This window comes from Simochromis diagramma, unplaced genomic scaffold (genome assembly GCF_900408965.1).
Source record: "Simochromis diagramma unplaced genomic scaffold, fSimDia1.1 OVJJ01000205.1, whole genome shotgun sequence".
Classification (NCBI taxonomy): domain Eukaryota; kingdom Metazoa; phylum Chordata; class Actinopteri; order Cichliformes; family Cichlidae; genus Simochromis; species Simochromis diagramma.
Window position 1 is genome coordinate 1876486 of NW_024386782.1, and position 23794 is coordinate 1900279.

General features: G+C 39.2%; 1 protein-coding gene across 2 annotated transcripts in view; it reads left to right on the forward strand.

The window, feature by feature from the left end:
• Window positions 1-23794, forward strand: part of LOC120723973 (guanine nucleotide-binding protein G(olf) subunit alpha) — a 53692-nt gene that overhangs the window by 7956 nt on the left and 21942 nt on the right. Inside the window, exons 1-5 of one of the 2 annotated variants that reach the window (XM_040015862.1) lie at window positions 3650-4664; window positions 4951-5023; window positions 6013-6067; window positions 6238-6357; window positions 15488-15585. In XM_040015862.1, the coding sequence (XP_039871796.1) occupies window positions 4526-4664; window positions 4951-5023; window positions 6013-6067; window positions 6238-6357; window positions 15488-15585 (485 nt within the window). In that variant the 5' untranslated portion in view covers window positions 3650-4525. Of the gene's footprint in view, window positions 1-3649; window positions 4665-4950; window positions 5024-6012; window positions 6068-6237; window positions 6358-15487; window positions 15586-23794 lie in introns of those variants that run through there. The other variant, XM_040015855.1, reaches the window with a different exon arrangement.

Here is a 23794-nt window from a genome sequence, read left to right on the forward strand (position 1 = left end):
AAAAAAGGACTTCAAGTGAAGTACAGATAAATGAGAGCAATCTTTGTTTGGAGAGGGACTTAAAAGAAAAATGAGTATTGGCACACACTTTTAGTCTAGTTAAGAGGAAGCAGCGGCAAGCTAAATATAAATATCAGACGGTACTTCCTAAAAAGGACAATAATTTATGCAGCAAAACCTACTTCTGCATCATTCATGGGGAGCTCGACAGCCTGCGTGCAATTCTGCGCGTAGCCACTAGAGGGTGGTGTGGGCCAGCCACTTGTTTTGACCTTGCTTTCTCAGGCCGGCAGCCGGATTTTTTCCTCTTTTGGTGATGGAGTATTTATGGTGGTAGTGAGAGTTCAAGAGTGGTTTTGCATGCTGGGTAACTTTGTTCTACTAATTTCACTACAGGAAACTGGTATTTGCATTTCGAACAGAATAATCGCAGATTCCTTGGTATATGTTTCAAAAATAACCTCGTTGTTCAGTGACGCGTTTAGTGATGGTATTAATATGTACAGTACATTTTGCGGCTAGTTTTTAAAACCTGAATGCAGCAGACTGGTACTGATAGTTTGTGTGCTTTAACACAGGAAGGCGGGACTAGCGAGAGCCATGAGACGTTGTGATGACGTGAATAAAATGAGTTTGTTTCGTAAATACTGCTTTGACAAATAACGCAATGCTGTTCTAAATTTAAAACTAAATTTAAATGTAACCGTAAATGCCAACTTTAAAAAGAAAGAAAGAAAGAAAGAAAAGCCATCACAAGCAAACTTTATCAAATGCCTTTAATTGATCTTAATTGAGGGCCGTTCATGTGGTTGTAGCTCTACTGCAGGTCTAAGCTCTGGCAAAACTGTCAGATGGATGGTCTCTGGGATAAATCCTTCATTCTGTGGTGGTCCATGGTTTACGGTTGGTTTATTGGTTTAGCCTCTGGCAGGTAAACATTTATGAGTAAGGAAGACGTGGCACTAAGCACTTATTTAACATCCTAAACATCTCTTTAGTGAGCCCGCCACACGGCACGGCGGGCAGGCGTGTAAACTGTGTCGGTGGCAAACATGGCTTTAATGTGTGCTGAGCATTGAGTTTCACAAAGGATGAAACTCAGAAGAAAGGCATTTCTTTTATCTTTGCTTAACGTATAATTAAAATACTCCTGTGCTCCGTCATTTGGACTTTGCAGTTCGAGATCAGGTTGAGGATAACATTGTGCTGATTTAATAGAACTAAACAACATTTTATCTCTTGTTGGTATCACTGCAATTTTACAGCAGAGCGATTGACTAGATGTAACTTATCATGTTGCTAGATCTTGTTTTATGGAGTGTCTCAAATTGCTCAGAAATTTCAGTATATACATGCTTGTGGCCACTTTATTAGGTACACCTTGCTAGTGTTGTGTTGGACTCCCTTTTGCATTCAGAGCTGCTTTCGGCACAGATTTTGGTCCATATTGACATCATCGCACAGTTACTGCTGATTCATCAGTTGCACATGCATGACACGAATCTCCCCTTTCACCAAATCCCAAAGATGCTGTATTGGATTGAGATCTGGCGACTGTGGAGGCCATTTGAGTGCAGTGAACTCATGTTTCAGAAACCATTTTCAGATGATTTGAGCTTTGTAACAATGTTCAGGTAGGCTGTAGTGTTTTAAATGATGCTCAGCTGGTACGAAGAGGCCCAAAGTTTGCCTAGAAAATATCCCAAACACCATTAGGCCACTATCATTCTCTTTAAACCCTAGAGATGATGGTTTGGGGAATCTGTGCAGTTTCTAAAATACTCAGAGCAGCATGTCTGATACCAACAACCACACCACATTCAAAGTAACTTAAATCACCTTTCCTCTCTATTTTTAATCTCAGCTTGAACTACAGCTTTCTTCACCTACATGCATACATGGTGTCTTTGCTTGCTGTCATGTGATTGGCTGATTTAAATCTGTGTGTTAATAAGCAACTGAAAAGACATACCTAACAACAGTTAAAGTTGTCCAGGAATCAAAACTAAAATGGGAAGAATCAGACAAAATTCTGGAAAAAATCAGGTTTTCTCAAATTTATCTCTTGAGGTTCTCGGATGCTTTACTTAAGTAAATGCTGCAATGCCACAGTTAAAACTACTTAAACATGCAACATTTTATTTTTCACCAGCAAAATGATTACATCAAAGCTAAAAATGCTCAATGTTTATCCCAAAATCCCTGTCAGGTTTCTCTTAAATGAGAAAGATAATGTGTTTATGTCCAATTTCCTGCCAGCACTACATCTCAGTCAAAAACTGAGACAGTTCCGCGTGGTATCACCATTTCCTAGGAACCAAGGAGTTCCCAGGAAAGTTTTCAAGGCTTGATAAGTGACTGTTCAACAATGGGGATTCATTTGTCTCATTTTCCTCTTCATAATATGCGAAGTGATTTCAGTGGGTGACAGATCTGGACTCGAGGCACATCGGTTTAGCACCTGGACTCTCTCACTGTTACAGTGCTGGAAATGTTGGCATTGTATTTCTGAAATAAGCAAAGGCCTTCCCTGAAAACGTCATCACTTCTCTTTAGCCTAGAATATGCAGCATCCATGAAAGTAATTTCAAATTTTCATTTGTCAGATCACAGAACAGTTTTCAACCTCGTCTCAGCCTGTCTTAATGAATCTTGAGCCAAGAGAAGGCTGTGGCATTTCTGACTCATTTTTCCATCGTTCATGTTGAGTTTTTCTTTAGTTTTATGTGGTAAAGCTTTTATCTCGTAGCACTGAACTCTGCTCAGTGACAGTTGTTTTCAGAGTTGTTGCTAAACAAATGCAATGATATAAACTACAATATTATTTTGATTTTTTATGCACTGATGCCTAAAGGTCTGCAGAGGTCATTAGTGTTGGTTTGTATATTTTACTGTAGAACATGCAATCCCAGTATTTCTTTCTACATATTTATACTGTGAAACATTATTTTTTTAAAAAGTACTTTGAGTTTTGCTTCTGAGAGAGTCAAACATATGGGAGGCTCTTCCTATGATATTCCTTCAGATATATATATATATATATATATTTTTTTTTTTTCTTCAATAAGTAAATTAACTAGCAGAACCTAAAAATAGAAATCTACTTATAAATGACTTATTATTGTTATTATTATTATAGATAGCGACATACAGCAATAGTTATATAGTTAAAATCATCTGTAGCTGCAAAATGAATGTGATGTGCACAATTATGCATTAAAGTGGGGCCCATACCTATTCAGAGAAACGGCTATGTTGGAAATTTAAAAACTGAAAACTACATTTTTTTTTAAACAAAAAACAAACAAACAAACAAAAAAAAACACAGAAAATTTCTATATTTGAACTAGAGATCTTTCAGTATTTATTATTATTATTATTATTATTATTATTTCCCACAATCATTGACTTCTGTTCTAGTTTAAAAAAAACAAACAAACATGAAAAACAAAATTAAAGATGATCCATTAATCAATAATTAACTATTCTGGTTAATGAGCATTTTACTTTCTAAAATTTTAGTGTACTGGCATGCTAAAACTTCTCTATAAATACTGAATTGGGATTATAGTAATAGTATATTAGTAAACACTGTGCTTTGTGCCCCATTTCTCTACATATGTATTTTCTTTTATCAAACAGTCTAACTTCCGGTGGGGCCTGTCGTGTGACATCGGCCCTACAAATCGTAGAAACGCCCCTGCCCGCGACCGCTGTGATGTGTTGCCAGACCTGTAGTCTATTGTAAAAACCTCAGCCAGGTAAAAGCCCATTGCGCACGCAGACAGTCGCTGTAACTGGGTTGCCAGTTTAGGGTCAGGGCTGTCTCACTGACTGAAAGCCAACGAGAAGAGACCCAGCCCCTCTGCAAAAGCAGTCGAGAGAGAGAGTCGCGTCCGGGTTTCCACTTTCTTTCGATTACTTTGATAGCGGGACAGCAAACGGACTAAATCTGGAATGGCTCGTCGTATTTTGGCACACACGTTCTAAAATGCTCTATGAGTGCGGGTTGTTAATGTTACAGTTTAACGCAGGTTTGTTTTCCACCTCCACGGTGCACGGCTACTTCCTGGTGCTACAGAGAGAGGCAGTGCTGAGTTAAAGAGACAGAAATACTGATAGAAATTCAGATAGAAAAAAAAAATACTGAGAGAAGAGAGGGGTTGGAAACGCGATAGGAACAGTTGACTGGATTCCCAGAAACTGAATCCCCCCTCTCTCTTCTTATTTATGTCTATTTTTTTTAGATTTCTCCGTTGAAGCGAGTCGTTATTCTTCGTTTGGTTTGTAAACTAGCAAACGGTTTGGATGACGGTTGGCTGCGGCTAAAGCGGAATTGTAACGGGGAACATATTCCTCCCTCCGACGGAGAAGCCTCGCTGTGATTTTTTTTAACCTTTTTTATTTCACACCAGACTCCTTCTTGTGTCATTTCAACCCGCAATATCATCCCAGGTCTCATTTTTAAAAAGAATATATATATATTTTTTAACGATTCCACAAGGAAGGGTTAGGGCGACGGAAGATGGGTTGTTTGGGCAACAGCAAGACTGAAGATCAACGCATCGACGAAAAGGCACAACGAGAGGCTAATAAAAAGATAGAAAAACAGTTGCAAAAGGAAAGACAAGCGTACAAAGCCACACACAGGCTCCTATTACTGGGTAAGGCTGCTTTCTGTGGTGATGGCTGTCTGAAATGTGAGCTAACCGTAATCCCTTTCGTTTACCGAACACGTAGCCCCATTTGACAGCGCTTGCAATAATATGTCATGGGGGTGGATATTGATGGAAGCGAAGCTCCGGAGCCTACAATTAACTGGCTTCTTTTCCAGATTTTGTTGGGTTTTTTCTTCTTTCTTTCTTTTGCGGTGCTGTGGAAGGGGTTCACGCTAATCAGGATGTCCGTGTTTGTGGTCATTTTGTGATGTGTTTGTGTGTATTTTCGAAGGTGCGGGAGAGTCCGGAAAAAGCACCATTGTGAAGCAGATGAGGATTCTACACGTCAACGGCTTCAACGCAGAGTGAGTGCTGCTCAGTACGCCTGTTAAACGCCAACATGAAAAAAAAAATATCGCATTAATGATTATTTTTATGGCTCCCCTCGTAATGAATAACATTGTCGAGGCCAGAAGATAGCCTGTGAATGGATTTTCCCCAGGCACTGCAGCGCCTGTTGGGCCCAGTTTCCCATGCAAACCAGCTAATATCGTCCTCCCCCCTCCTTCTCTCCCTCTCTCTCTCTCTATACACACACACACACACCCTCTTCTTTTCGTGCACAGTTATCATACATATGTGAGGATGTCAGTGTTACACAGATGGCAAATAATTTGCCGTTTCCTGTTTTATGTGAGAGGGTGAAAGGTTGTGATCGACACAGGCCTATTATTGATGATTTGTTTTGCTGCAAGGCCTTGCATGGCATTGATCTTAACAGTGGGCTATTTTAAACAGGCCCACTTTATGTCAGAGTCATGTAACTATATGAAAACCCTGTTTTTGTGTGCTTTTAGTTTATTTCCCTGACTGAGGGAGGCATGATCTTGCAGTTTCAAGATCTGGGGAAGAGAAGGGTGGGATTGTCATATACAGGGTCCCCCACCACCTACATGTACAAATAATTGGTGCCCACCGAAGAGGATTTCAGGGGGGTTTAATTTACTTGAGCTTTAAATACATCTTTATTTCTCAAATGGCCGAAAATAATAGTGGTTTAGCAAGGTGGCACACTCATTGCTTACATGCACATTTTAACTTGGGAGGAACCCTGCGTCTTAATAAAGGATTTTTTTTTAGAAACTCTAAGTACAGCCCTGCTGCTCTGAAGTTTGACAAAATGTGGTAAATTGTGCAGGAAAAATATGCTATATGTAGGAAGAAATCATGCATATGTATTTGCCAGTGCTGGGACGTATACTGAGACACAGCACATGGCCTGTATGTTTAATTTGTTACTCTGTGTTACTCGTCTAATGTGGTGGGATGTCTCTGTTCTGTCTTCCCCACACAGGGAAAAGAAACAGAAAATCCAAGATATTCGGAAAAACGTGAAGGATGCCATAGTGGTGAGTTTCATCTGCATCACCTCCCAAATGTGCTCAATGTCTCTGTTGATACACAGAATCCCTCTGCAATCCCATTTTACTGATTATTATACAGGCTTACAATCAGATTCCCCCCACCCCCTTGTGTTCATCCTGCTTAATGCTTGTTTTTTTTTTTCCTTTTTCCTTAGACTATAGTGTCTGCAATGAGCACTTTAATACCCCCAGTCCCGCTAGCCAACCCAGAGGACCAATTCAGAATTGACTACATCAAAAGCATAGCACCCCTCTCTGACTTTGACTATTCACAGGTAAGACCTTTGGACGTGTGTGAGTATGTGTGAGAGCAGGTGCTGCTTTTGTCTTGTGTGGTTGATGGCATGTGAAGGTATACATTTGCTGTCTCTCCAACTGTGCATATCAAAGTTGTCACACCTAATCATGTATTTCTTCTGTGATTTCTTGTTCCTTATGACAATATGACCCCCCCCCCCCCCCCACACACACACACACCTTCATAACTACCCTATGGGTAAGGGCATAGTGTTTACTATGCAGGATATGAACTTAAGTATGGAAATGATAACTAGTCGGAGCACATCTTTTCAGTGTGCGATCAGCCATTCGATAACACGAGGTCATGTGTTGGAAATGTAGATAATGTTTTACATAATTCTCAAAGTGTTCCTTGTTTGACACTGGGTGTGCAGTGCCACAGAACAGGAATAACAAACTGATACAGAGCTACAGATACACAGAGGGACGTTTTGAATTTTAGTATTGTTAATTCAGGTTAACAGGAGCGAGAAAGCACTGACATGCTATTTCAGGGGAATCGAGTGCAGTTTATCTTTCAGCTGCTCAGCTTTGTGTTTTAACCAGTGGTGTGAAATTTCAGGAACCACAGTTCCTGAGGGTCTTTAGGAATTTTTAAAGATTTTTAAAAAGAAAAGTAAGGTCATGAAATGTCTTAAAGTTTTATATTTACTTGTCAGAGGTTTTCAGTTTACATATGTCCTAACTGTGGATGCTCTGATCCAACTTTCTATACTTCCACTTCCGATTTGATACCTTGGCTCTGAGTATCTGCCGATATAAGTCTGATATAAGCTGTGATCCTCACTTTAAGGAAGAATTTGGGAATCGTAAGGCAAAATCAGGCTACACAACATTTTCTAATTTAACCTTTATTTAAACAGGAAGTCCCTTAAAGATTAAAATCTATTTTTCCATGGAGGCCTGACCGAGAACGCACACCATTACAAGGTTTCTAATGTTTCTAAAATAAAGTAGAACAGACGTGGGAAAATTTTAAAGCAAATTGGAAACGAATTACATAATAGAAAGCTTAGTTAGGGAACCTTTATTAGAGGTTTAAACTCTAAAAGTTTACTTACTCTGTGTGCTGCTCTTCCAAATTCTGAAAAAAACCCTGGATACTCTGGGGTGGAGGGATGTAGAGGAGCTGCAGATGCATTCAGGAATTGAAATATACTGCATTGGTATGTATTAGTGAAATAATAAATAACAGGATTGAGATAAACACGGTGAAACATTAATAAATGTGTAGCTGTTAGCCGTCCTTTGCTATATCCTGATTTCAGCTCAAAGTTAGATTTGAGCAAAATCATGCTAGTTTCTCCCTTTCCTGTGTATTTGGGGAGCTTATAGGAAACTGCTTAAGTGAAATAATGCTATTCAAATTGAGCAAAGTTGACTTTAAGCTCTGTCAAAAGCTTCCCAAAAGGTTTTGAACTACACCAGTCCTTGGAACTGAAACGATGGCACGGCGTGTCACCTGATTCACATTTCTCTAATCAGAATTTTTTTTCTTTTCTTTTCTTTTTTTTTTTTTTTTTCTTTTTCTTTCTTTTTTTTTTTTTTTTAATTATCTTGCATTGACAAACAATGAGAGGAGGAGAAGAAGAAGCTAGACAGACGAGGGAATGTAGAAATAGTAAAAGAATATGGCTCCAATTTTTGAGTTTTGAAATGGTTTCAAGATGTGCTCAGAAACGTTAACTTTAGACGACGGGATTTAAGACAATCAAGTTCCAGATAATGACTAGAAGAGTATCAACCCTCTGCTGATATTTGGAAAACTTTGTTGCCAGTAGAGTCTTTTATCTTTGCAGTTCCTTCTGGTCCAAAGACTAGTGACACTGGGCATGATGAACCACCCACAGTGTTATTGTTAAGAATAAGTTAAGGCAACTCTTCACGCGATAGACGGTCAGTTGTTATACAAAGAGATAAAACTACATCACACTGCTAGAGTTGGTATTGTTCTCCTGTGGAACTGGTATCCATTTGTCCTTATTAAGAAGTCTTAAAATTGATTCCTATTTCTGTATGCATTCCTGTATCTTTAGACCCAAGTGGCGCTGTTAATTTTAGGAGAAAACAAATTGCTCACTTCGAGCTTCTCCCCTGTAAACTTTTACTGCTGTTCTCGATCCTCGTACAATTTCAGCTTCTAAAAATGTTGCCAGTTATATGGAGAAATAAGACAAGATGGACATAAGTTTATTTGTGGGTTTGATCTCTCTTGGCTGTGTGTTTTTACAATGAATTTCTGATAAGGTTTCATTGCTGATGTTGAAGCTATCTGGAATAAGATGCTCTTTTTTTGGATCTTGCAACTATGCTAAGCTCAGACATTACAAGAATAACCATTAAAGGCATTTGGGGCCCACAGTGAGAGTGCCTGCAGTAGTCTTGGTGTTGTGTTGTGTGAGGGCCGGGGCCGTGGGGAGAGTCGGCGTTGAGTTCCCAGGCCCGGCCAGGCCAAAGGGAACAACATGGCTCTGTTTGGAGCGTCTGTGCTTGTCATCGGTCTCAGGCTTCACTTGTGCCGTCAGTGTCACCACTACATTGTCACTTAGTGCCACTAGGCGTGATATCTAATACAGCAGTGCAGGAACACGGCCAATCGGCAACCTGTGGCTTTCATCTGTTGGCGCCGGTTTGAAACGTGGAAGCATATTTTTGGACAGATGATGTCATGTTTTGTGTTGTGGAGAAGTGGTACACAATAACCTTTGACTTCTTACATTTCTCTTAATTAATAAGTAAAGCTGTGATGGCTAAAAAAAATAACATGCACCAAATGATGTCCCCTTCCCTGTAAACTACTTTAATTCCCATTAACCTGAAAATGTGCTTATTTCAAACTTAGTTTTCTCCAGATCGTTTAATCTTTTCCAACTTCCTCTCTGTTATTTGGGAATCTCAGACCTGCTGACATGCTGGTAAAAAGCGACCCGTTTCCAATTTGTGTGTGCACTGTAAACCAAAATGCCACCAAAATTCCATTTGTCTTTTAATCATTGACACTTGACACCATGGGCTGGGTCCATATGACTTTTTTGTTGTTGTTTTGGTTTATGTTTATCAAGTAATACAGTTAAATTAACTGGGTTTTATATATTGATATCATTGTCAGGGCGTAGACGGAAGATTTTCGCAGTTGCGACTGTATTAGGCGACAAGCCTCAGAGCTGTGGTCGCATTGTGTCACGATCTGTTGAACGTATTGCTGGTGGAAATTTTGACGTTGCTTCTGTTAACCAATGGATATCATCCTGTATGGTTTTTGCATGTTGATGTAAAACTGAGAGACCTTTTTATTTATGCCATATTTCAGTGGACATGCTCAGCTCTCGTGCCCTTTACTCTTAATAATCAAAGCAGGAGGGAAAACTTTTTCCCACTGTAGCCCTGGATAACAGTAGACCCATGGAAAGGAAAGCACGGATACAAACGGTCATCTATGCAAATGGAAACAAATGTCACTGCGGTGGCAACGTTAGCCATTTGACAGTGTCTGTCAGCTGAAGTGAAGCAAATTCAAATGAGCCCCGGTCTCTATTTAGCACTGTGTAGTTTTATTTCTGTTAGACATATTTGAAATATATTAATGTTACTTATTTACACCCTGATGGATCAAGCCTCCAAAATGCTACTTTATATCTTGCAGTCTGTTCTTAAAGGCGAACCTTATTGTTCTTTAAGCTGGAGCAGAGTTACTGTACGGATGCACTGTTCATATCTTTTGCCTCGGTTCAACTTGTGGAACACTGTCAGTGAGTGTGTAACATGATTTAATATCATCTTATATCGGTTTACAGGCCAAACCTGTGATTATTCCTCCTGTAAGTAATTGGAACTGCTTTGTGCTTAACTTTTTCCCCATTACAGACATCAAGGGCAGTTTCCGTTGTAGTTATCTTTATAGTGGAACATGGGAAGTCCTTGAAGTTTTTCCAGTTCATCACTTGAGGATCCTTACAGAGAGGCAAAAGGTGGCCTGGAAGCCTTCTCTCATGTTTTTTTTTCATCTTATATAAATAACAATAAAAAACTTTATTTATATAGCTACTGTTTTAGGACGTCGTGTTATTAAGTTCCTCACAGGACCAGCAAAACAAAGCAAACTCTGCTCAGTTGTAATAGTTACTAATTGGAAACCTATAATAACAGAATTTGCAAAATTTAGGGAATAAAACAAAGTGCAAAGGGGAAATTAAAAGTCAAGTTGAGAAGAGGTATCAGATAAAAGCATGGGTTAAGATATGACTTAAAGGAGGTGACTGACTCCAACAACCTGATTTCCTCGGGTAGGTTGTTACAGAACCTTTGGGCCGGGACTGCAAACGCTCTATATATCATTTAGTTTAGAGCCGGGCCCTGGAAAATGAAGAACAGTCTTGAACAGTTGTTCACTCTTTTTTTTTTTTTTTTTTTTTTTTTTTTTGGCTAAATTTGTCTGCACTCTTTTACTGAGATAACCCATCAAAGTCAGGCCTCTCTGAGCACAGTTATCTAACACTGATATACCAAGATTCAATAAATGTGGTGACAATGGCTGACTGAGGAGCCAACTGGTTGTCTGGCTGGCTATGTATGGAAGGATTTGAGGTTATTAGGCTTTTGACCTGTAATGGCTATCTATAAAGTAACCCAAATGAATTTAAGTGTTCGACGGAAGATGCAAGCCATTTGCTTTACAACTTTATTTTGATGAGTTAAGTGAAATGTAGGCCATTTTGTTCTTGGTCTTCCTGACCTGTATGACAGATTACATCACAAAAACTTTATTAACATTGAGAGGCTGAGAAATGATCAGTATCTTGAGGCTGGCGATAGAGTGGGGGGGTGGAAATGGCGTGGGAGGAAGAGCATAGGAAAGGGTTAAAAAACTTGTTTTAGCAGATTCCCTCCTGGTCTCTTTCTGTGTTATCAGTTCCTCTGTAGGGCACTGTAGCACACACTGCATTTATTCAAAGACCCAGTGTCACACGCCTCTGTGGAAAAGAGCCCTAAGGACCATATTTTATTTTATTTTCTCCTTTCCTTCTTATTGCCCCTTCCACCCCTCATCCTCCCTCCATCAAGCTTCAGCACTCACCAGCCTTTTTGAGCCTTTCTTTAGGGTCTCAGACCCCTTAATGTTTCTTCTATGAGACCTTTACCAGCACTAGTGTTGGTAATCTTACTGATACTGGTTCAGTTGGGGGTTGAATTTCGACTGAAACAGAGGTGAACGCAAACACAGACCAGAAAGCAAATATGGCTGCTTTTTTTTTTTTTGGTTCAAGAGGTAAACTGTGTGCTGCAGGAAGCAGATCCACAGTTGTGCAATGTGTTATGTTGCATATTTTGATAGAACAGCTAACAGCTTGGCATCAAAAGTCTATCAAAGGCACAAGTGAGGAAAAACCTTAAGTGTAAGGCCATATATAACAAAAGGACTGGATCAGTCTTTTTTTTTTTTTTTTTTTTTTTTACTCCCCCACTCCATGTTTAACTGAATCACCGGATCTGCCGAGAGGAGATCTCCCGGAGCATGTGATCATTTATCAGCCTCCCTTTCTCTCTCCCCCTCTCTCTCTGGTTCGGGGCTACTTTAACCCTCTCTCCAGTCACAGCGAAGAGCCAGTGCTGAGCGCAGAGAGTCATGTGGTGCCTCCATGCTAGAGTAGGAGCCCATTTCAAAGACATGTGGACAAGCAGCGAATAGGAATATTAGCCCAATCACCTCTGTCTAGATTGAACAGAGACTCCTGGAAAGTGTCTTAAAGTCATTGATGAGTTTCTCTCATTAGCTGAAGTACTGAAACTACGCATTTACATCATAGATGGATGGATTTCATTCACCAGAAGTGCAGGTTATATTTATGTACTTTAGAGGATCTACACTAAGTTTTTAGAAATTCCTGGATAAACATGGATCAAGGAATTGAATGGGAGAGCAAAATTGCGTACATGCAAGACGTATGTTCTCATGTTGCTTTTAGATTTAGATTGGCGGGAGGACATAGATAACGTCAGACAGACTTAATGAAATGGAGAGAGACATAACAGTTAAGTTCACTCTGACCCTCTCTTCTCTTTAAACGTCATCTTGTAGTTTTGTAATTTAAACATGAAAACTTAAGATACCACAGCAGTCCTTACAGAGTGACAGTAGGGGCTGAACTGTGTAGTCTCTATTGTGACAGTGAGTGTAACCCCCCCTCCCAATATAACATCTAATCTCTTAATTGACTAATACAGATGGTGTTTGTTAGCATTTTAGTTTACAACTTTGTCCTTTCTGTTGCAACAGGTTGTAAAATGGAACATAAAGCTAGGGATTTTCTTGGCTTACAACAGACTTTCGGGGGGGTGCATGTGCTCAAAGACTCTTACCTTACTTTTCATTTTTATAGCCATTTTTCAAACTAAATCATTTAGCTTGAGTATGTTAAACCCAACCATTTTTTCTTTTATATTTTTATATATATATATATATATATATATATATATATATATATATATATATATACACATACATATATATATACACATACATACACTGGGTGGAAAAGAGAAAACCAAACCTGGAAGCATGGATATGAATATATGGTGCATATCTTTGTATAGGTGTGATTCAGATCTAACAAACTAGGAGACCTGCTGTTTTCATCATGTCCAGTAGTTATGTAGGAAATGTTGTTGAGTGAGAAATTCTTTTCTGCTCCTGCATTTTGAGGTAACTGTCTCCAGCTATGGAAGAAAAGTATTTGGTCTGGGTGAAGTGTGTGTACTGTGTATATGTAACTTTCAGTTTAGTGATTTGTGTGATTTAGTATGTTTTTCTTGATAGATGTTTATACAAAGTGGTTATTTTAAAGGGAAAAAAAAGCTTTTTGTTTTTTGTTTTCATGCCAAAAAGTGTCTGCAGTGTCCTGCTTTAAATTTCCAGGTGTAATGTCATGCGTCATGTCATTGAAGCCCTGACTTTGAATGCAAAGTGCAATAACATTGGAAGACACGATGATCAGTGAATACACTTAGCCAGCAGCATCCCCGCTCTCATTGCGCAGAATTAGCTTGATGGCTACGTGAAAGCTTCTCCAGGAAGTCATATTGTTTTGTTGGTGGTGCCAAGTGGAATGAAATGAACTCTCACACCTCAAATATGCAGCTGGAGTCAGATGGTGTGGGTTTTTAACAGTTAATTAATACCAATGAAATGGTAATGAAGTGATTTACAGTAAATGATTGCATCAATCCAATATTATTTCAATTTTAATTCTACCCTCCAATGTCATAAATTGTCACTTCATGCCCCTACAGTGACACAGCAGTGTTCGGACTAGCTTGGACTTCCAATATCTGAATCATCATTTCTTTTCTTTTTTTTTCTTTTTATTAAATTGTTCTCTCAGGTCTTGTCCATTAGGGGAGAACTAAAACATATCAGAAGGTATTTAGATGACCTACTTACCTTACATTACCTTACAGCACCAAAGTGAAAAGGGTTAAAGATAGGGTTGGGCTTTTGCTACGTGTAGCAGTAGAAACTGATTCTAAGAAATCTGTTTTTGGCGCAAAGCTAAAGGTCGTGAATGTATTTGTTGTTAGTGGACACGGAGAGCTGTGGACACCCGCAACGTGTTGTTGTTGTTGTTCTTATGTGCTTTCATGTTTGCTGAGAGAATGTTGTTCTTGCAAACTGGAGGTTACGCAAAGGTATCCCAACAGGTATCCCAAAGCTAGGCTAAATACGTTTCAAGTCAGGAAATAACATGCTTGGGTTGTAGCATGACTAGAAAAAGTTGTATTTTCAGAAATAACATGAGAACGTTTGGAAAATGTCATAATACACAGGATAGAATTGCAACCTCTTTCTATTTTTTTTATATAAAGAAAGAGAAAAATGTATGTGTCAGGACATGATATACAAATAAAAAACTTATTTGGTCCTTTACAAGTTCTAAAATTGTTTAAACAAAACCTCAGGTAAACAATGACACGTGATATATTAAACTGTCCTATTATTTATTTAACTGAGCAAAAATGCAGAAACCATGAGTGAAAAAACTAAGTCCGCCCCATGATTCAATTACTCGTTGAACCACCTTTATTAGCAATGAACTTTTTTCATAATTTTCCACGTGATGCTACTACTAGATGCTACTTTTGGATTTGAGTCAGGTTAAGTTTTAGACTTCAGGCCATTGCGACGCTTTGGTTCTTGTTTTGTGGGCAATTTGGATCATTATCCTGTTGCATGGTGCAGTTTTAGCCCAGCTTTAGCTCCAGCTGTCAGATGGATCGTCACTGTTTCACTCAATCACTATAAGGTGACCAGGTCCTGCAGCTGAAAAAAAACAGCCTCAAATCATCACTCCCCCGCCACTGTGGTTGACAACTGGTATGAGGTGTTAGTGTTGATATTCTGTTTGGTTTTCGCTGTGCACTACGGCCAAGGCTCTCCACTTCGGTCTCATCGGTTCTTTGGTTTGTTCAGATGCAAATTTACAAACCTAGGCCACGGTGCCATGTTCTTTTTAGAGAGAAGAGGCTTTCACCAGGTATCCCTTCCAAACAAGCTATACTTGTTCAGTCTTTTTCTAATTCTACTGTCATGAACTTTAACATTTAACATGCTGCTTTCTGGGACGTCCACTCCTGGGGAGATTGGCAACTTGTGCATAATCTTTCTCCCTGGGAAGGATTATATTTTTGAAAATGGACTTGTAACCCTTCCTGGGTTGCTGGGCAGCATCCTTAAATGCTTGAGACCACGAAAAAGCCAAAACGTTTGCTTGTGTTTGTTTGTTGCTCACAATTAATAGTCATAAGTTAATCAAGTGCATTTGATTAGCAGCACCTGGCTGCTACTCACTCTCTTAATTCCTATAGACACAGTGAGGGTGCACGTAGTTTTTCCAACACTGCTCTTTCATTTATGTCTTGGTTTTTATTAAATGAATAATATTTAATATGTCATGTTTTGTACCTATTTATAAGACTTGTTGAAGACCAGATGAACTAAAAGAGATTGTACTTTCTTTTTCATATGACTGTACATGTACTTGTGTATATAAATGTTTTTCTTGATGTGTTTTTGTTGCTTTTAAAACTTTTTTTTTTTTTAATCCCTCTCAGGAGTTCTTTGATCACGCAAAGAAGCTGTGGGACGACGAAGGAGTGAAAGCGTGCTTTGAGAGGTCCAATGAATACCAGCTCATCGACTGTGCACAATAGTGAGTTCAAACCTTCATAATACATTTTACGGAGTTCACTTCATGAACACATGCTTTTATGTACTTGGTGGTTTGTGCTGCTATAAATGGGAAGGATAAAGGACCTGGTTTGTTTTTCATCCTGCAAATTATAATCTCTGCTTCATCTACCCCCTTGGTTTTTTGGGCTGTTTTTTTTTTTTTTTTTTTTTTTTTCCCCCCCCTGTCGCCTTTGAGGTGAAAGCTCTGCAGTGTCTGTTGGTGTCATGTCGTATATGAATGTGGCTAAGATATGTTTACTCTGGGTGTGGCAAATTGAGCAAGAGCTGTAGCTGTCCATTGGAAAATTTAGCATATCTCTCCTCATATCAGTGTTTGGCTTTTCTCCATGGCAATATGCAAAGCCTGGTCTGACCTGTATTAAAATGCCCCAGTGTTAAATTTATTGAAGCTGTTCTATTGAAAACTGTAATTAGGTAATGATGGTGTAATCTTGCAGTTCGGGGGTGTCAAACTCAGTTTAGCTCATAAACCACATAAAGTTAAATTTGGTCTTGGCTAGACGGCTGTTTCCTGCAATCTATAACTGATTAAATGCCTCTAAATCAGTTCTTTCTTTTTGGTATTAAGTAGCGTAGCTGAAACTTTCTGAGAGTCTTCTGTTTTCATTGCTATCGTTGTTGTTATTGTGGTGGTGGTTGTTGTTGTTATTGTTGCAAAACTGATGTACAGCCTGAGATGTGCAGTTTTGAGAAACATAATCGTAAAGAAATACTTATGTAGAAAATCAAAGAAACCTGTCGGTGGGCTTTGGCTTAACTGTGCTCTAAGAAACGTATTAGTTGGCAGCTCTTTCACATAATTAAAAAAAGGTGAGAATTTCTCTTAACTTGGGGAAAAAACAAAGTAAAAAAAACAAACAGGAATTTTGTTATTGAATGGAATAATAACAGTAAAAACATGCCTAATTTTTTTTTCATTCCTTGGTTTTGTATGGCTGGCTATCTATAATGTCAATGATGTGGACATGAAAGGAACAGTTTGGGCTCTCATGAAGTGATCCTCCAAATACTGTCCAGCATATAGGTCTTGTTTAATAGCAACTTTTACAATTTGCCAATCCATTAGATGGGCCAGATTAGTCCCTTTGTTAGGCCACTATCCCTGCTCTAGTTAAAGCTAGTATTTTTCAACTGTTTAAGTAAGACAAACATCTACCTTCGGATTGGTTCACTAAATAACAGTGTAAAGTGTAGCAGCTACGATCTTAGTCCAGCTGAACTGTAGATGTAGTAAGTACTGATACTGCAGTGTGCAGGGTGCTGAAACTGATGTCACTTTGAGGAGAGTCCCGGATTGTTTTTACGGCTCCTAAAGCACTTTGGGCCACCACAGGGAGCTGGTTGTACACTAGGAAGGGCCCCTCTGTTCCCTGTAAAAGGAAGTTTGGATATGCAAAAGGATTCACTGATTACAGTGCTCTCTTTCTACTTCCCCTCTGACTCACCTCTGAAGTCACATGTAAATATGAGGATATGTACATGCTGTGGGCTCAGGAGTCCCCTCCCATCCCAAAGGTTGGCTCCCTTTATCTCTGAGGGTTCGATCAAAGCGAGGTCATTATAGTAAACTAAAGTAAAACTGCAAACTAAATCTAGGTGTGGTAAAACATTGGCAGTTAACTGACACCCCCCCCCCCCCCCCCCCCAAAAAACAAACAAACAAACAAACAAAAAAAACCTAGACTTGGGGGAAAAAAATAAATAAATAGATAAATGAACTTACAAAGTGAATTAATATAAAATGTAGAGGAAGTGTTCTTAGGATGTCTTTACAGTGGTGTGGTAATGTCACATCTATTACAATTTTCTTAAATACCTGTCCCTTAAAATATATATTTATAATTGAAAAGACTAAAACTAACAAAAACTGGAAGAAGCAAGCCCACTCTGGAAACTAACTGAAGCCAAACTGAATTCAAAGCTAAAACGCATTAGAAGATACAAAACTAATAACTCTAGGTCACAAGCAGGCTACATCAGTGACTGGTGTGTTCATATGTTTGGAGTGTAGAGAGGAGAGAGTTTTTAATTTTCCCCTAAATATCTTCTGTTCCTCGAACATTAATGTAACTTTTGTTGTTGTTCCCCTGCCTGTGAGGAGCGTCCATAGAAAGAAGAGAAAAAGTCAGGTGATGGTTAGAGAGTCACATGAATCTGTAAGGTGGAGCTGTTACAGTCCACACGGCCTGTGTTTGTCTTTGCTGCTCTGAGTCAGTCTGCGTGTTGTAGGGCAGCGCAAAAAAGAAAGAAAGAAAAGAGCATGTTGTGTTTATTTTAGTCCATATCCCAGTGTCATGGTGACATCATTTAATATCGTGGTACCATAAACATTTCAGATCTTTGTTACTTCCTCGTCACAAATGCTGCAAATGCTTCTGAATGTTGAAATCTCCAGGAATATTGTCATAGCTGAAACCACTGAGGCTTGCAGCTAGCCCGAGTGCTGATAATACAGCTGTCCTGTGACATGAGCAAACATTAACACAGTAAAATGAAGACAATGAAAAGCATACAGTGTTTCAGTGCTTCATGTGTGACTTCTCTGTTGTGTGTATTGATTTTGAACTTGGTTGCTATGCCTTTTTCTGTCCTACATCTACTGTTTTGAATGAGGGGGGGAACACTGCCAAGTGATTGAAGTCAGATTTTTTTTCCTCTCTATTTTCATCCTCCTCCTCCACAAAAATATCATTCATTCTTTCTGCTCTCCTCTGCCTGTCATTTTATCCTCCTATCTCTGCCTCTCTGCTCCTGTTTGGGCAGTTATACAATAATGTTTGGTCAAGGAATCATCATCGGGGCGCCCCTCTAGCACGTGCCCCATGTACCGAAGGCTGCAGCGGCATGGGTTTGAGTACGCCCCAGGCCAATTTGCTGCGTTATATTCCCCATCTCTCGCCCCCGCTTACTGTTTGTTTTGTCTATCACAAAATAAAATCTTTAGAATAAACATTACCTTATTTGTTAAACTTAAAGCTTTGTGACTTTTCATCTCAGAATGTTTTTTCTTTGAAAGATAGAGTTGTGTAATAATCTAACTGTGGTGCTGTAAATTTATTTGACATAAACAGAAATATTAAATCTTGAAAATAAAATGAATGGTCTAACAATTTTGATAACTGCTAGGCTTTTTGCACCATGTTCCTAAATCTTGCTTTTCAGCAGAAACCTCACAGTATCCCTGTGTTGCCTGAGCCGTGTGTTTTGATTGAAGGCTGGAAATTGTCAGACTCCACAGCCTCTCGCTTACTTCCTCTCGGTTCTAACCTCTGCATGAACTCTCATAGATACTCTGTCCTACATGGCAACAGACATGTCTGTGTAAAGGTCCACACATATACACATGCACACCTATTGTTGTTATGACCACGAACTGTTCTGAGTAACCATCCTGGAAGTTGTGGCAGACTGCTTCAGCTGCCAACTGGGTTAAAAGAAAGGGAGCATAGGTCCTTCTGTTGGAGACTGGGTGTATTAAATCAAATGTTTGTGTTTTGATATCAGTATTTTTTTTTTTTTTTTTTTTTTTTTTTTTGTGAATGTCTCTTGTTGTTTAGGCTTTGCTTTTTAAAGGTCCCATAATCTACCACAATAAAGTGGTAGATTATGGGACATTATTGTTAGCCTCATATTTTCCCACTATAGATATCTGAACTTTGAGGGTAGCTTTGAATTGAACTGGAATGGCTGCTGGCCCCGCCCCTAGGAAGAGGAATAAGTGACAAAGAAACAGCCAATTTAATTAGTGCAGCGCATTATAAAGAGCTGAGACACTTTGCTTTATGTGTAAATACAGTTTCATTCTCAGAACAGGGTTAGATTTTTGCCAGACTGCATCGAGATCACGAAATCCGGATTTCAGCGGTGTAGAGCAGCGGCCTGGTAAATGGCTTGCCTCTGTTCGCTCTGTGGTCAAAATATTGGTGGAAATATTGACTCTGATGGCTGCATTAAAGTCAATATTTCACCTTGTTTTGTTGACTGACACTATGAAAAGAAAACTATGTGAGAAGAGATTTAATGTGATTTTTGGCTGTGTTAAAATGCAGTGTAGAGAAGAAGTGACACAAACAGATGTAATGGATTAACAGAAACGGAGCGAATTTAGCTGCACTGAAGCACATACACTGGTATGAACACAGAGTGACACACATGCACTCAGTATATAAAGAAAGCTATTTTCTCTTGCGCCCTTGTAACAAGTGGTTGATAGATATGAGAGTTATATGCTGGACGCCCTTCCTGATCAAACCACAAAGTTTCCACAGTTCATGAGGCATACATGGTATCAACCAAAGCTAACAATCATGCTAGCTTCATTAGCTCTGCTCGAATACAACAGGGTTGTCCTGGTGTATCTGATTTCTCTGTGCTGGTGTTGTTCCTGCATCATCATGTTGTTGTGATGTCATAAGTTTGGAATATGCTGGGAAAAGAAAAAAAGCTCTCTCCTGGAACAGATGGTAACCATTTAAAGTATTTACTTTATTAATCAATTCAATATAACAGGTATATATTCAGGTTAACTTTGCTGTTAGTTAAATTTGGGTTATTTATGTTGTTGTTTTTAACAGTATTAGCTAACTTCTCAGGTAACACTAACTGAATTCTGAGATAATGTAATTGGTTGGTTGCAGTGTTGATCCTGGACCAACATTGTTGTGATGATGTGGGAACAACTTCGCCACAGGGATATCAGATCATGCGGGTTGTCCTACGATTGTGGGGACATTGCCGTCTAAAGTAATTCACTTGAGTTTTCAGTTCCACAGATGGCGGGAGAATCTAAACTTGTTTGGTTATTTGCAGGTTTTTCTGCTCATGGTTATTACCTTTGATGTTAGCAGTATACTAAGATTCTCCCTGGAAAACGTCAGCACAAGTTGTATTACAAGCTTGTAACACTCACATAGTATAAAACCGCATTGTCATGACTTTTATTTCAGTTTTATTTCATATCTTACTCTCTTTTTATTTATATTTAAACACCATGCTGATTAGTGGGGCTGTGCTGGTGACTCCTTGATCTTGATAGCAATTAGTTTTGCTAATCAGTCACTATGCAGGTTTAGCAAAAAGGAAATAACCTATATGTAGCTCACTCTTTGCGATTTGTGGTTTTGCAACAATGCCACCAGAACACATTTTGGTTAGATTTAGCTAGATGTGATATTTAGATTTTACAAGGGCGGATTATATACCTCTTCTGTTTCATTTGTGTTGTCCTTCACAGACCTTGCACCACTGGCAGATATATTTTTTCCAGCCAGCCTAACGCTGGATGGCCCATCGGACAGAGGCACAGGAAATAAGTACGGGCCGATGGCAGGCGCTTGTTATGCCAAAGAGCATGTCCATATCGATGTTTTTGGAATCCTGTCACCCATTGATCTGGCCTCTGCATTGCACATTTATACGTTTTAAGAGCACAGATATGTGTCTGCCAGCTGATTGATTATAAGCTATTTTCAGCTGCGGCAGGCTGGTTCCATCGCAATGCCTTGGATGTGTCAACGGCAAAATCAAACACTTTTTCACACGCAAATCTGAACTCCCAGGCCTGCTGCTGTGGTGAATGTTCCCACAGCAAATATGACACAAAACATGGCACAACTAATATGTTGAGATTCATCATCATACCAGTGCTAGATGCTGTTTAGGCTGGTATGAAACTCTCTTGTGTTAGTGTGCTTGATGATGATGATGATGATGGCTGGGATGTTGGGCTGCAGCAGCCAAACAGGATTGGGCCAGAGGAGGGCTACACTGGATGGTGGTGGTACTGAGTAAATTGGCTGTGAACAAGTTGGGGCTTATTCCTGCAATGAGGATGAGGCCTGAGATGCCTTAGAGGTTTTTTTTTTTTTTTTTAAATGTACCACAAACTCAGAGCAGCCAACCATGTACTTCCTCTGGTGACTTTGTCTCAACAGGAACACAATAATTTAATGCTAAGATTTGTGTGTTTATTATAGTTCACAAATTGAGTTGGGTTTTTGTAATGTCTTATTGTTTCATGGTTTTGTGTTTTTGTTTTGTTTTTTTCCTCTGTTTTCATTTCAGTCTTTTGGTTTTGTTTTTTTTTATTAGTCTGTCTATTTATTTTTTTTTTAGTCTTTTAAATGATCATAATATATTTTTTAGGGGCACGATTTAAGAGATTTAGCATATGGATTATGAAACAAACAACAGGCAAATGTTCTTTGATCAAATGAAAAGGAATCTGAATCTTTTTTTAGATGGTTTAACAGCAACAAAAGATGTAGTTCATAAAGAGGTGGTTTGACATGGGTATAGTTAAGATTTTATGCTTTTTGCTATTTCCGAATTTTAAAACAATACATAGACACTCACCTTTATATTTGTAAACATATGTAAGCATAGTGCATGTTAGTTATTCTGTAAATGGAAAATGATGGAGTCACCTTTTGATAATACACCCTGACTTTGTACCACAGTCTGTGATAGATAGATAGATAGATAGATAGATAGATAGCGCTTTGGGTTCTTAGGTTTAAAACTGGGATTTGTGTTTGTGATTGACATGTGGTGCATGTTGGTGCATGTTTTAATCAGGTTAGGATGTTGTGTTGTGAAAATGGCCACAGCAGAGGCACACCTGGGATGGGCCAGGTATCCAACTGTCCTGCAGAGTCCTGGAGATCGGGCTTGACTGTGGGTGGATAAGTCTAAGGCTTGATCTTGCTCTTGGACTAGGCTGGGGCTGGGGTTTAGTGCTGGTCACGGGACTCTGCCACCAGCCTGGGGGCCACTGACACAGTCATCTGGGGCTGTAAAGTGCTAAGAATGGTTGGCATTGTCAGCCAGCCCCAGCCCCTGAAGGCCCTACAGAAACAGAGGGGCTAGGCTTCACAAACAGTGGCTCTCCTCAATAAGGAGCCTCTTCTGTTCATGGAAGAGCCAGAGAGAGCGATATTTATACACTGGCTGCATGTCACTGCTGCTTTTTTGTGTCACCAATAAGTTGCTTGAATTCTTAATGTTTTAGTTGATCTGATGTACCGCCTATAATGATGAGTCTGAATGACTCTACTTGTGTTTATGTTTCAGTGTAACAACTTTTATTCTGATCAGTTGTTTTTATCACATAAGAAATATTTGTCCCCCTGGAAGCTGTTAAACCTTCACGGACTCTGTTGATTTGTATGGATTGCTGCTTGCATAAGTTATATTCGGGTTACTTTCACAGTTTAAATTTATGCATCATCTAAGTGGTATGACACTGACACTATGAAGATTTTCTTTCACACGGGATGAAAGCTACGTTACTGATCAGTGTCAGTCACCACAGTCCATGAGGTTTGTGAGTCTGATGATGGCTGTAAGAACATGTCATGCTAAAGGTGCAGCGGTATTTTCTACTGCCGGTCATATGGATTGATGTCAGCCTATCACCAAAAGAGACAAGTGTTGGTTTATCTGTGCTGTTGCATCAATTTTGACTTGTATTTTACTTGTAATGTCTGAATTTCTGGCTGAGATGAGTGTTTCTAAAACCTTTTTGCTGATCCAGATACATGTTCCAGGCTTTATTTGTTTTGTGTGTTTTATATTTTCTTCTTTTTTTTTCTAGAGGAATCATCTTTACAAACAATGTAGTAGACTTGTTTTGAGGTTTTTAAGCTTTTCTTTGCACAGTCCCACTGATGATGGGTTGGCCATTGCCAATATTAGTCTGATATATTATTGGAGCTCTTCTTTTGACTTGGCTTCAGGAGTTTTGGGCGTTATTAACCTGTCCTGTCATTCAGCGGAGTGGTTTGGGACCTTTGTCAGTGCTGATGACAAACCTAGATAAGCTGGCTGTGTGAGGATTTACAGAACTTCCAGAAACACCAACAGTCTAAAGATTTAAAATCCACATAGTTATGATTACTTTAACAACAGCCAATGAGAGAAGCAAGTCTGAAAGAAATGACAGAAATGAAAGTTTGAAACGGCAGCCTTGAAACAACAAGCTACTACAACTGTCAGTTGGGCTGTTGAGAAGAGGATTTGTGATATGTGCCAACAACACAACTTCACATACACCGCTAGTCCTGGATTAGCAGTGTTGTTAGGCAGTGGTAAATATTTTTGCCTTTGAGGCTAACGGCAGCTAACGTACTGCTGCTGACAAATATTACTGCGAGTTAACCTCCACCATC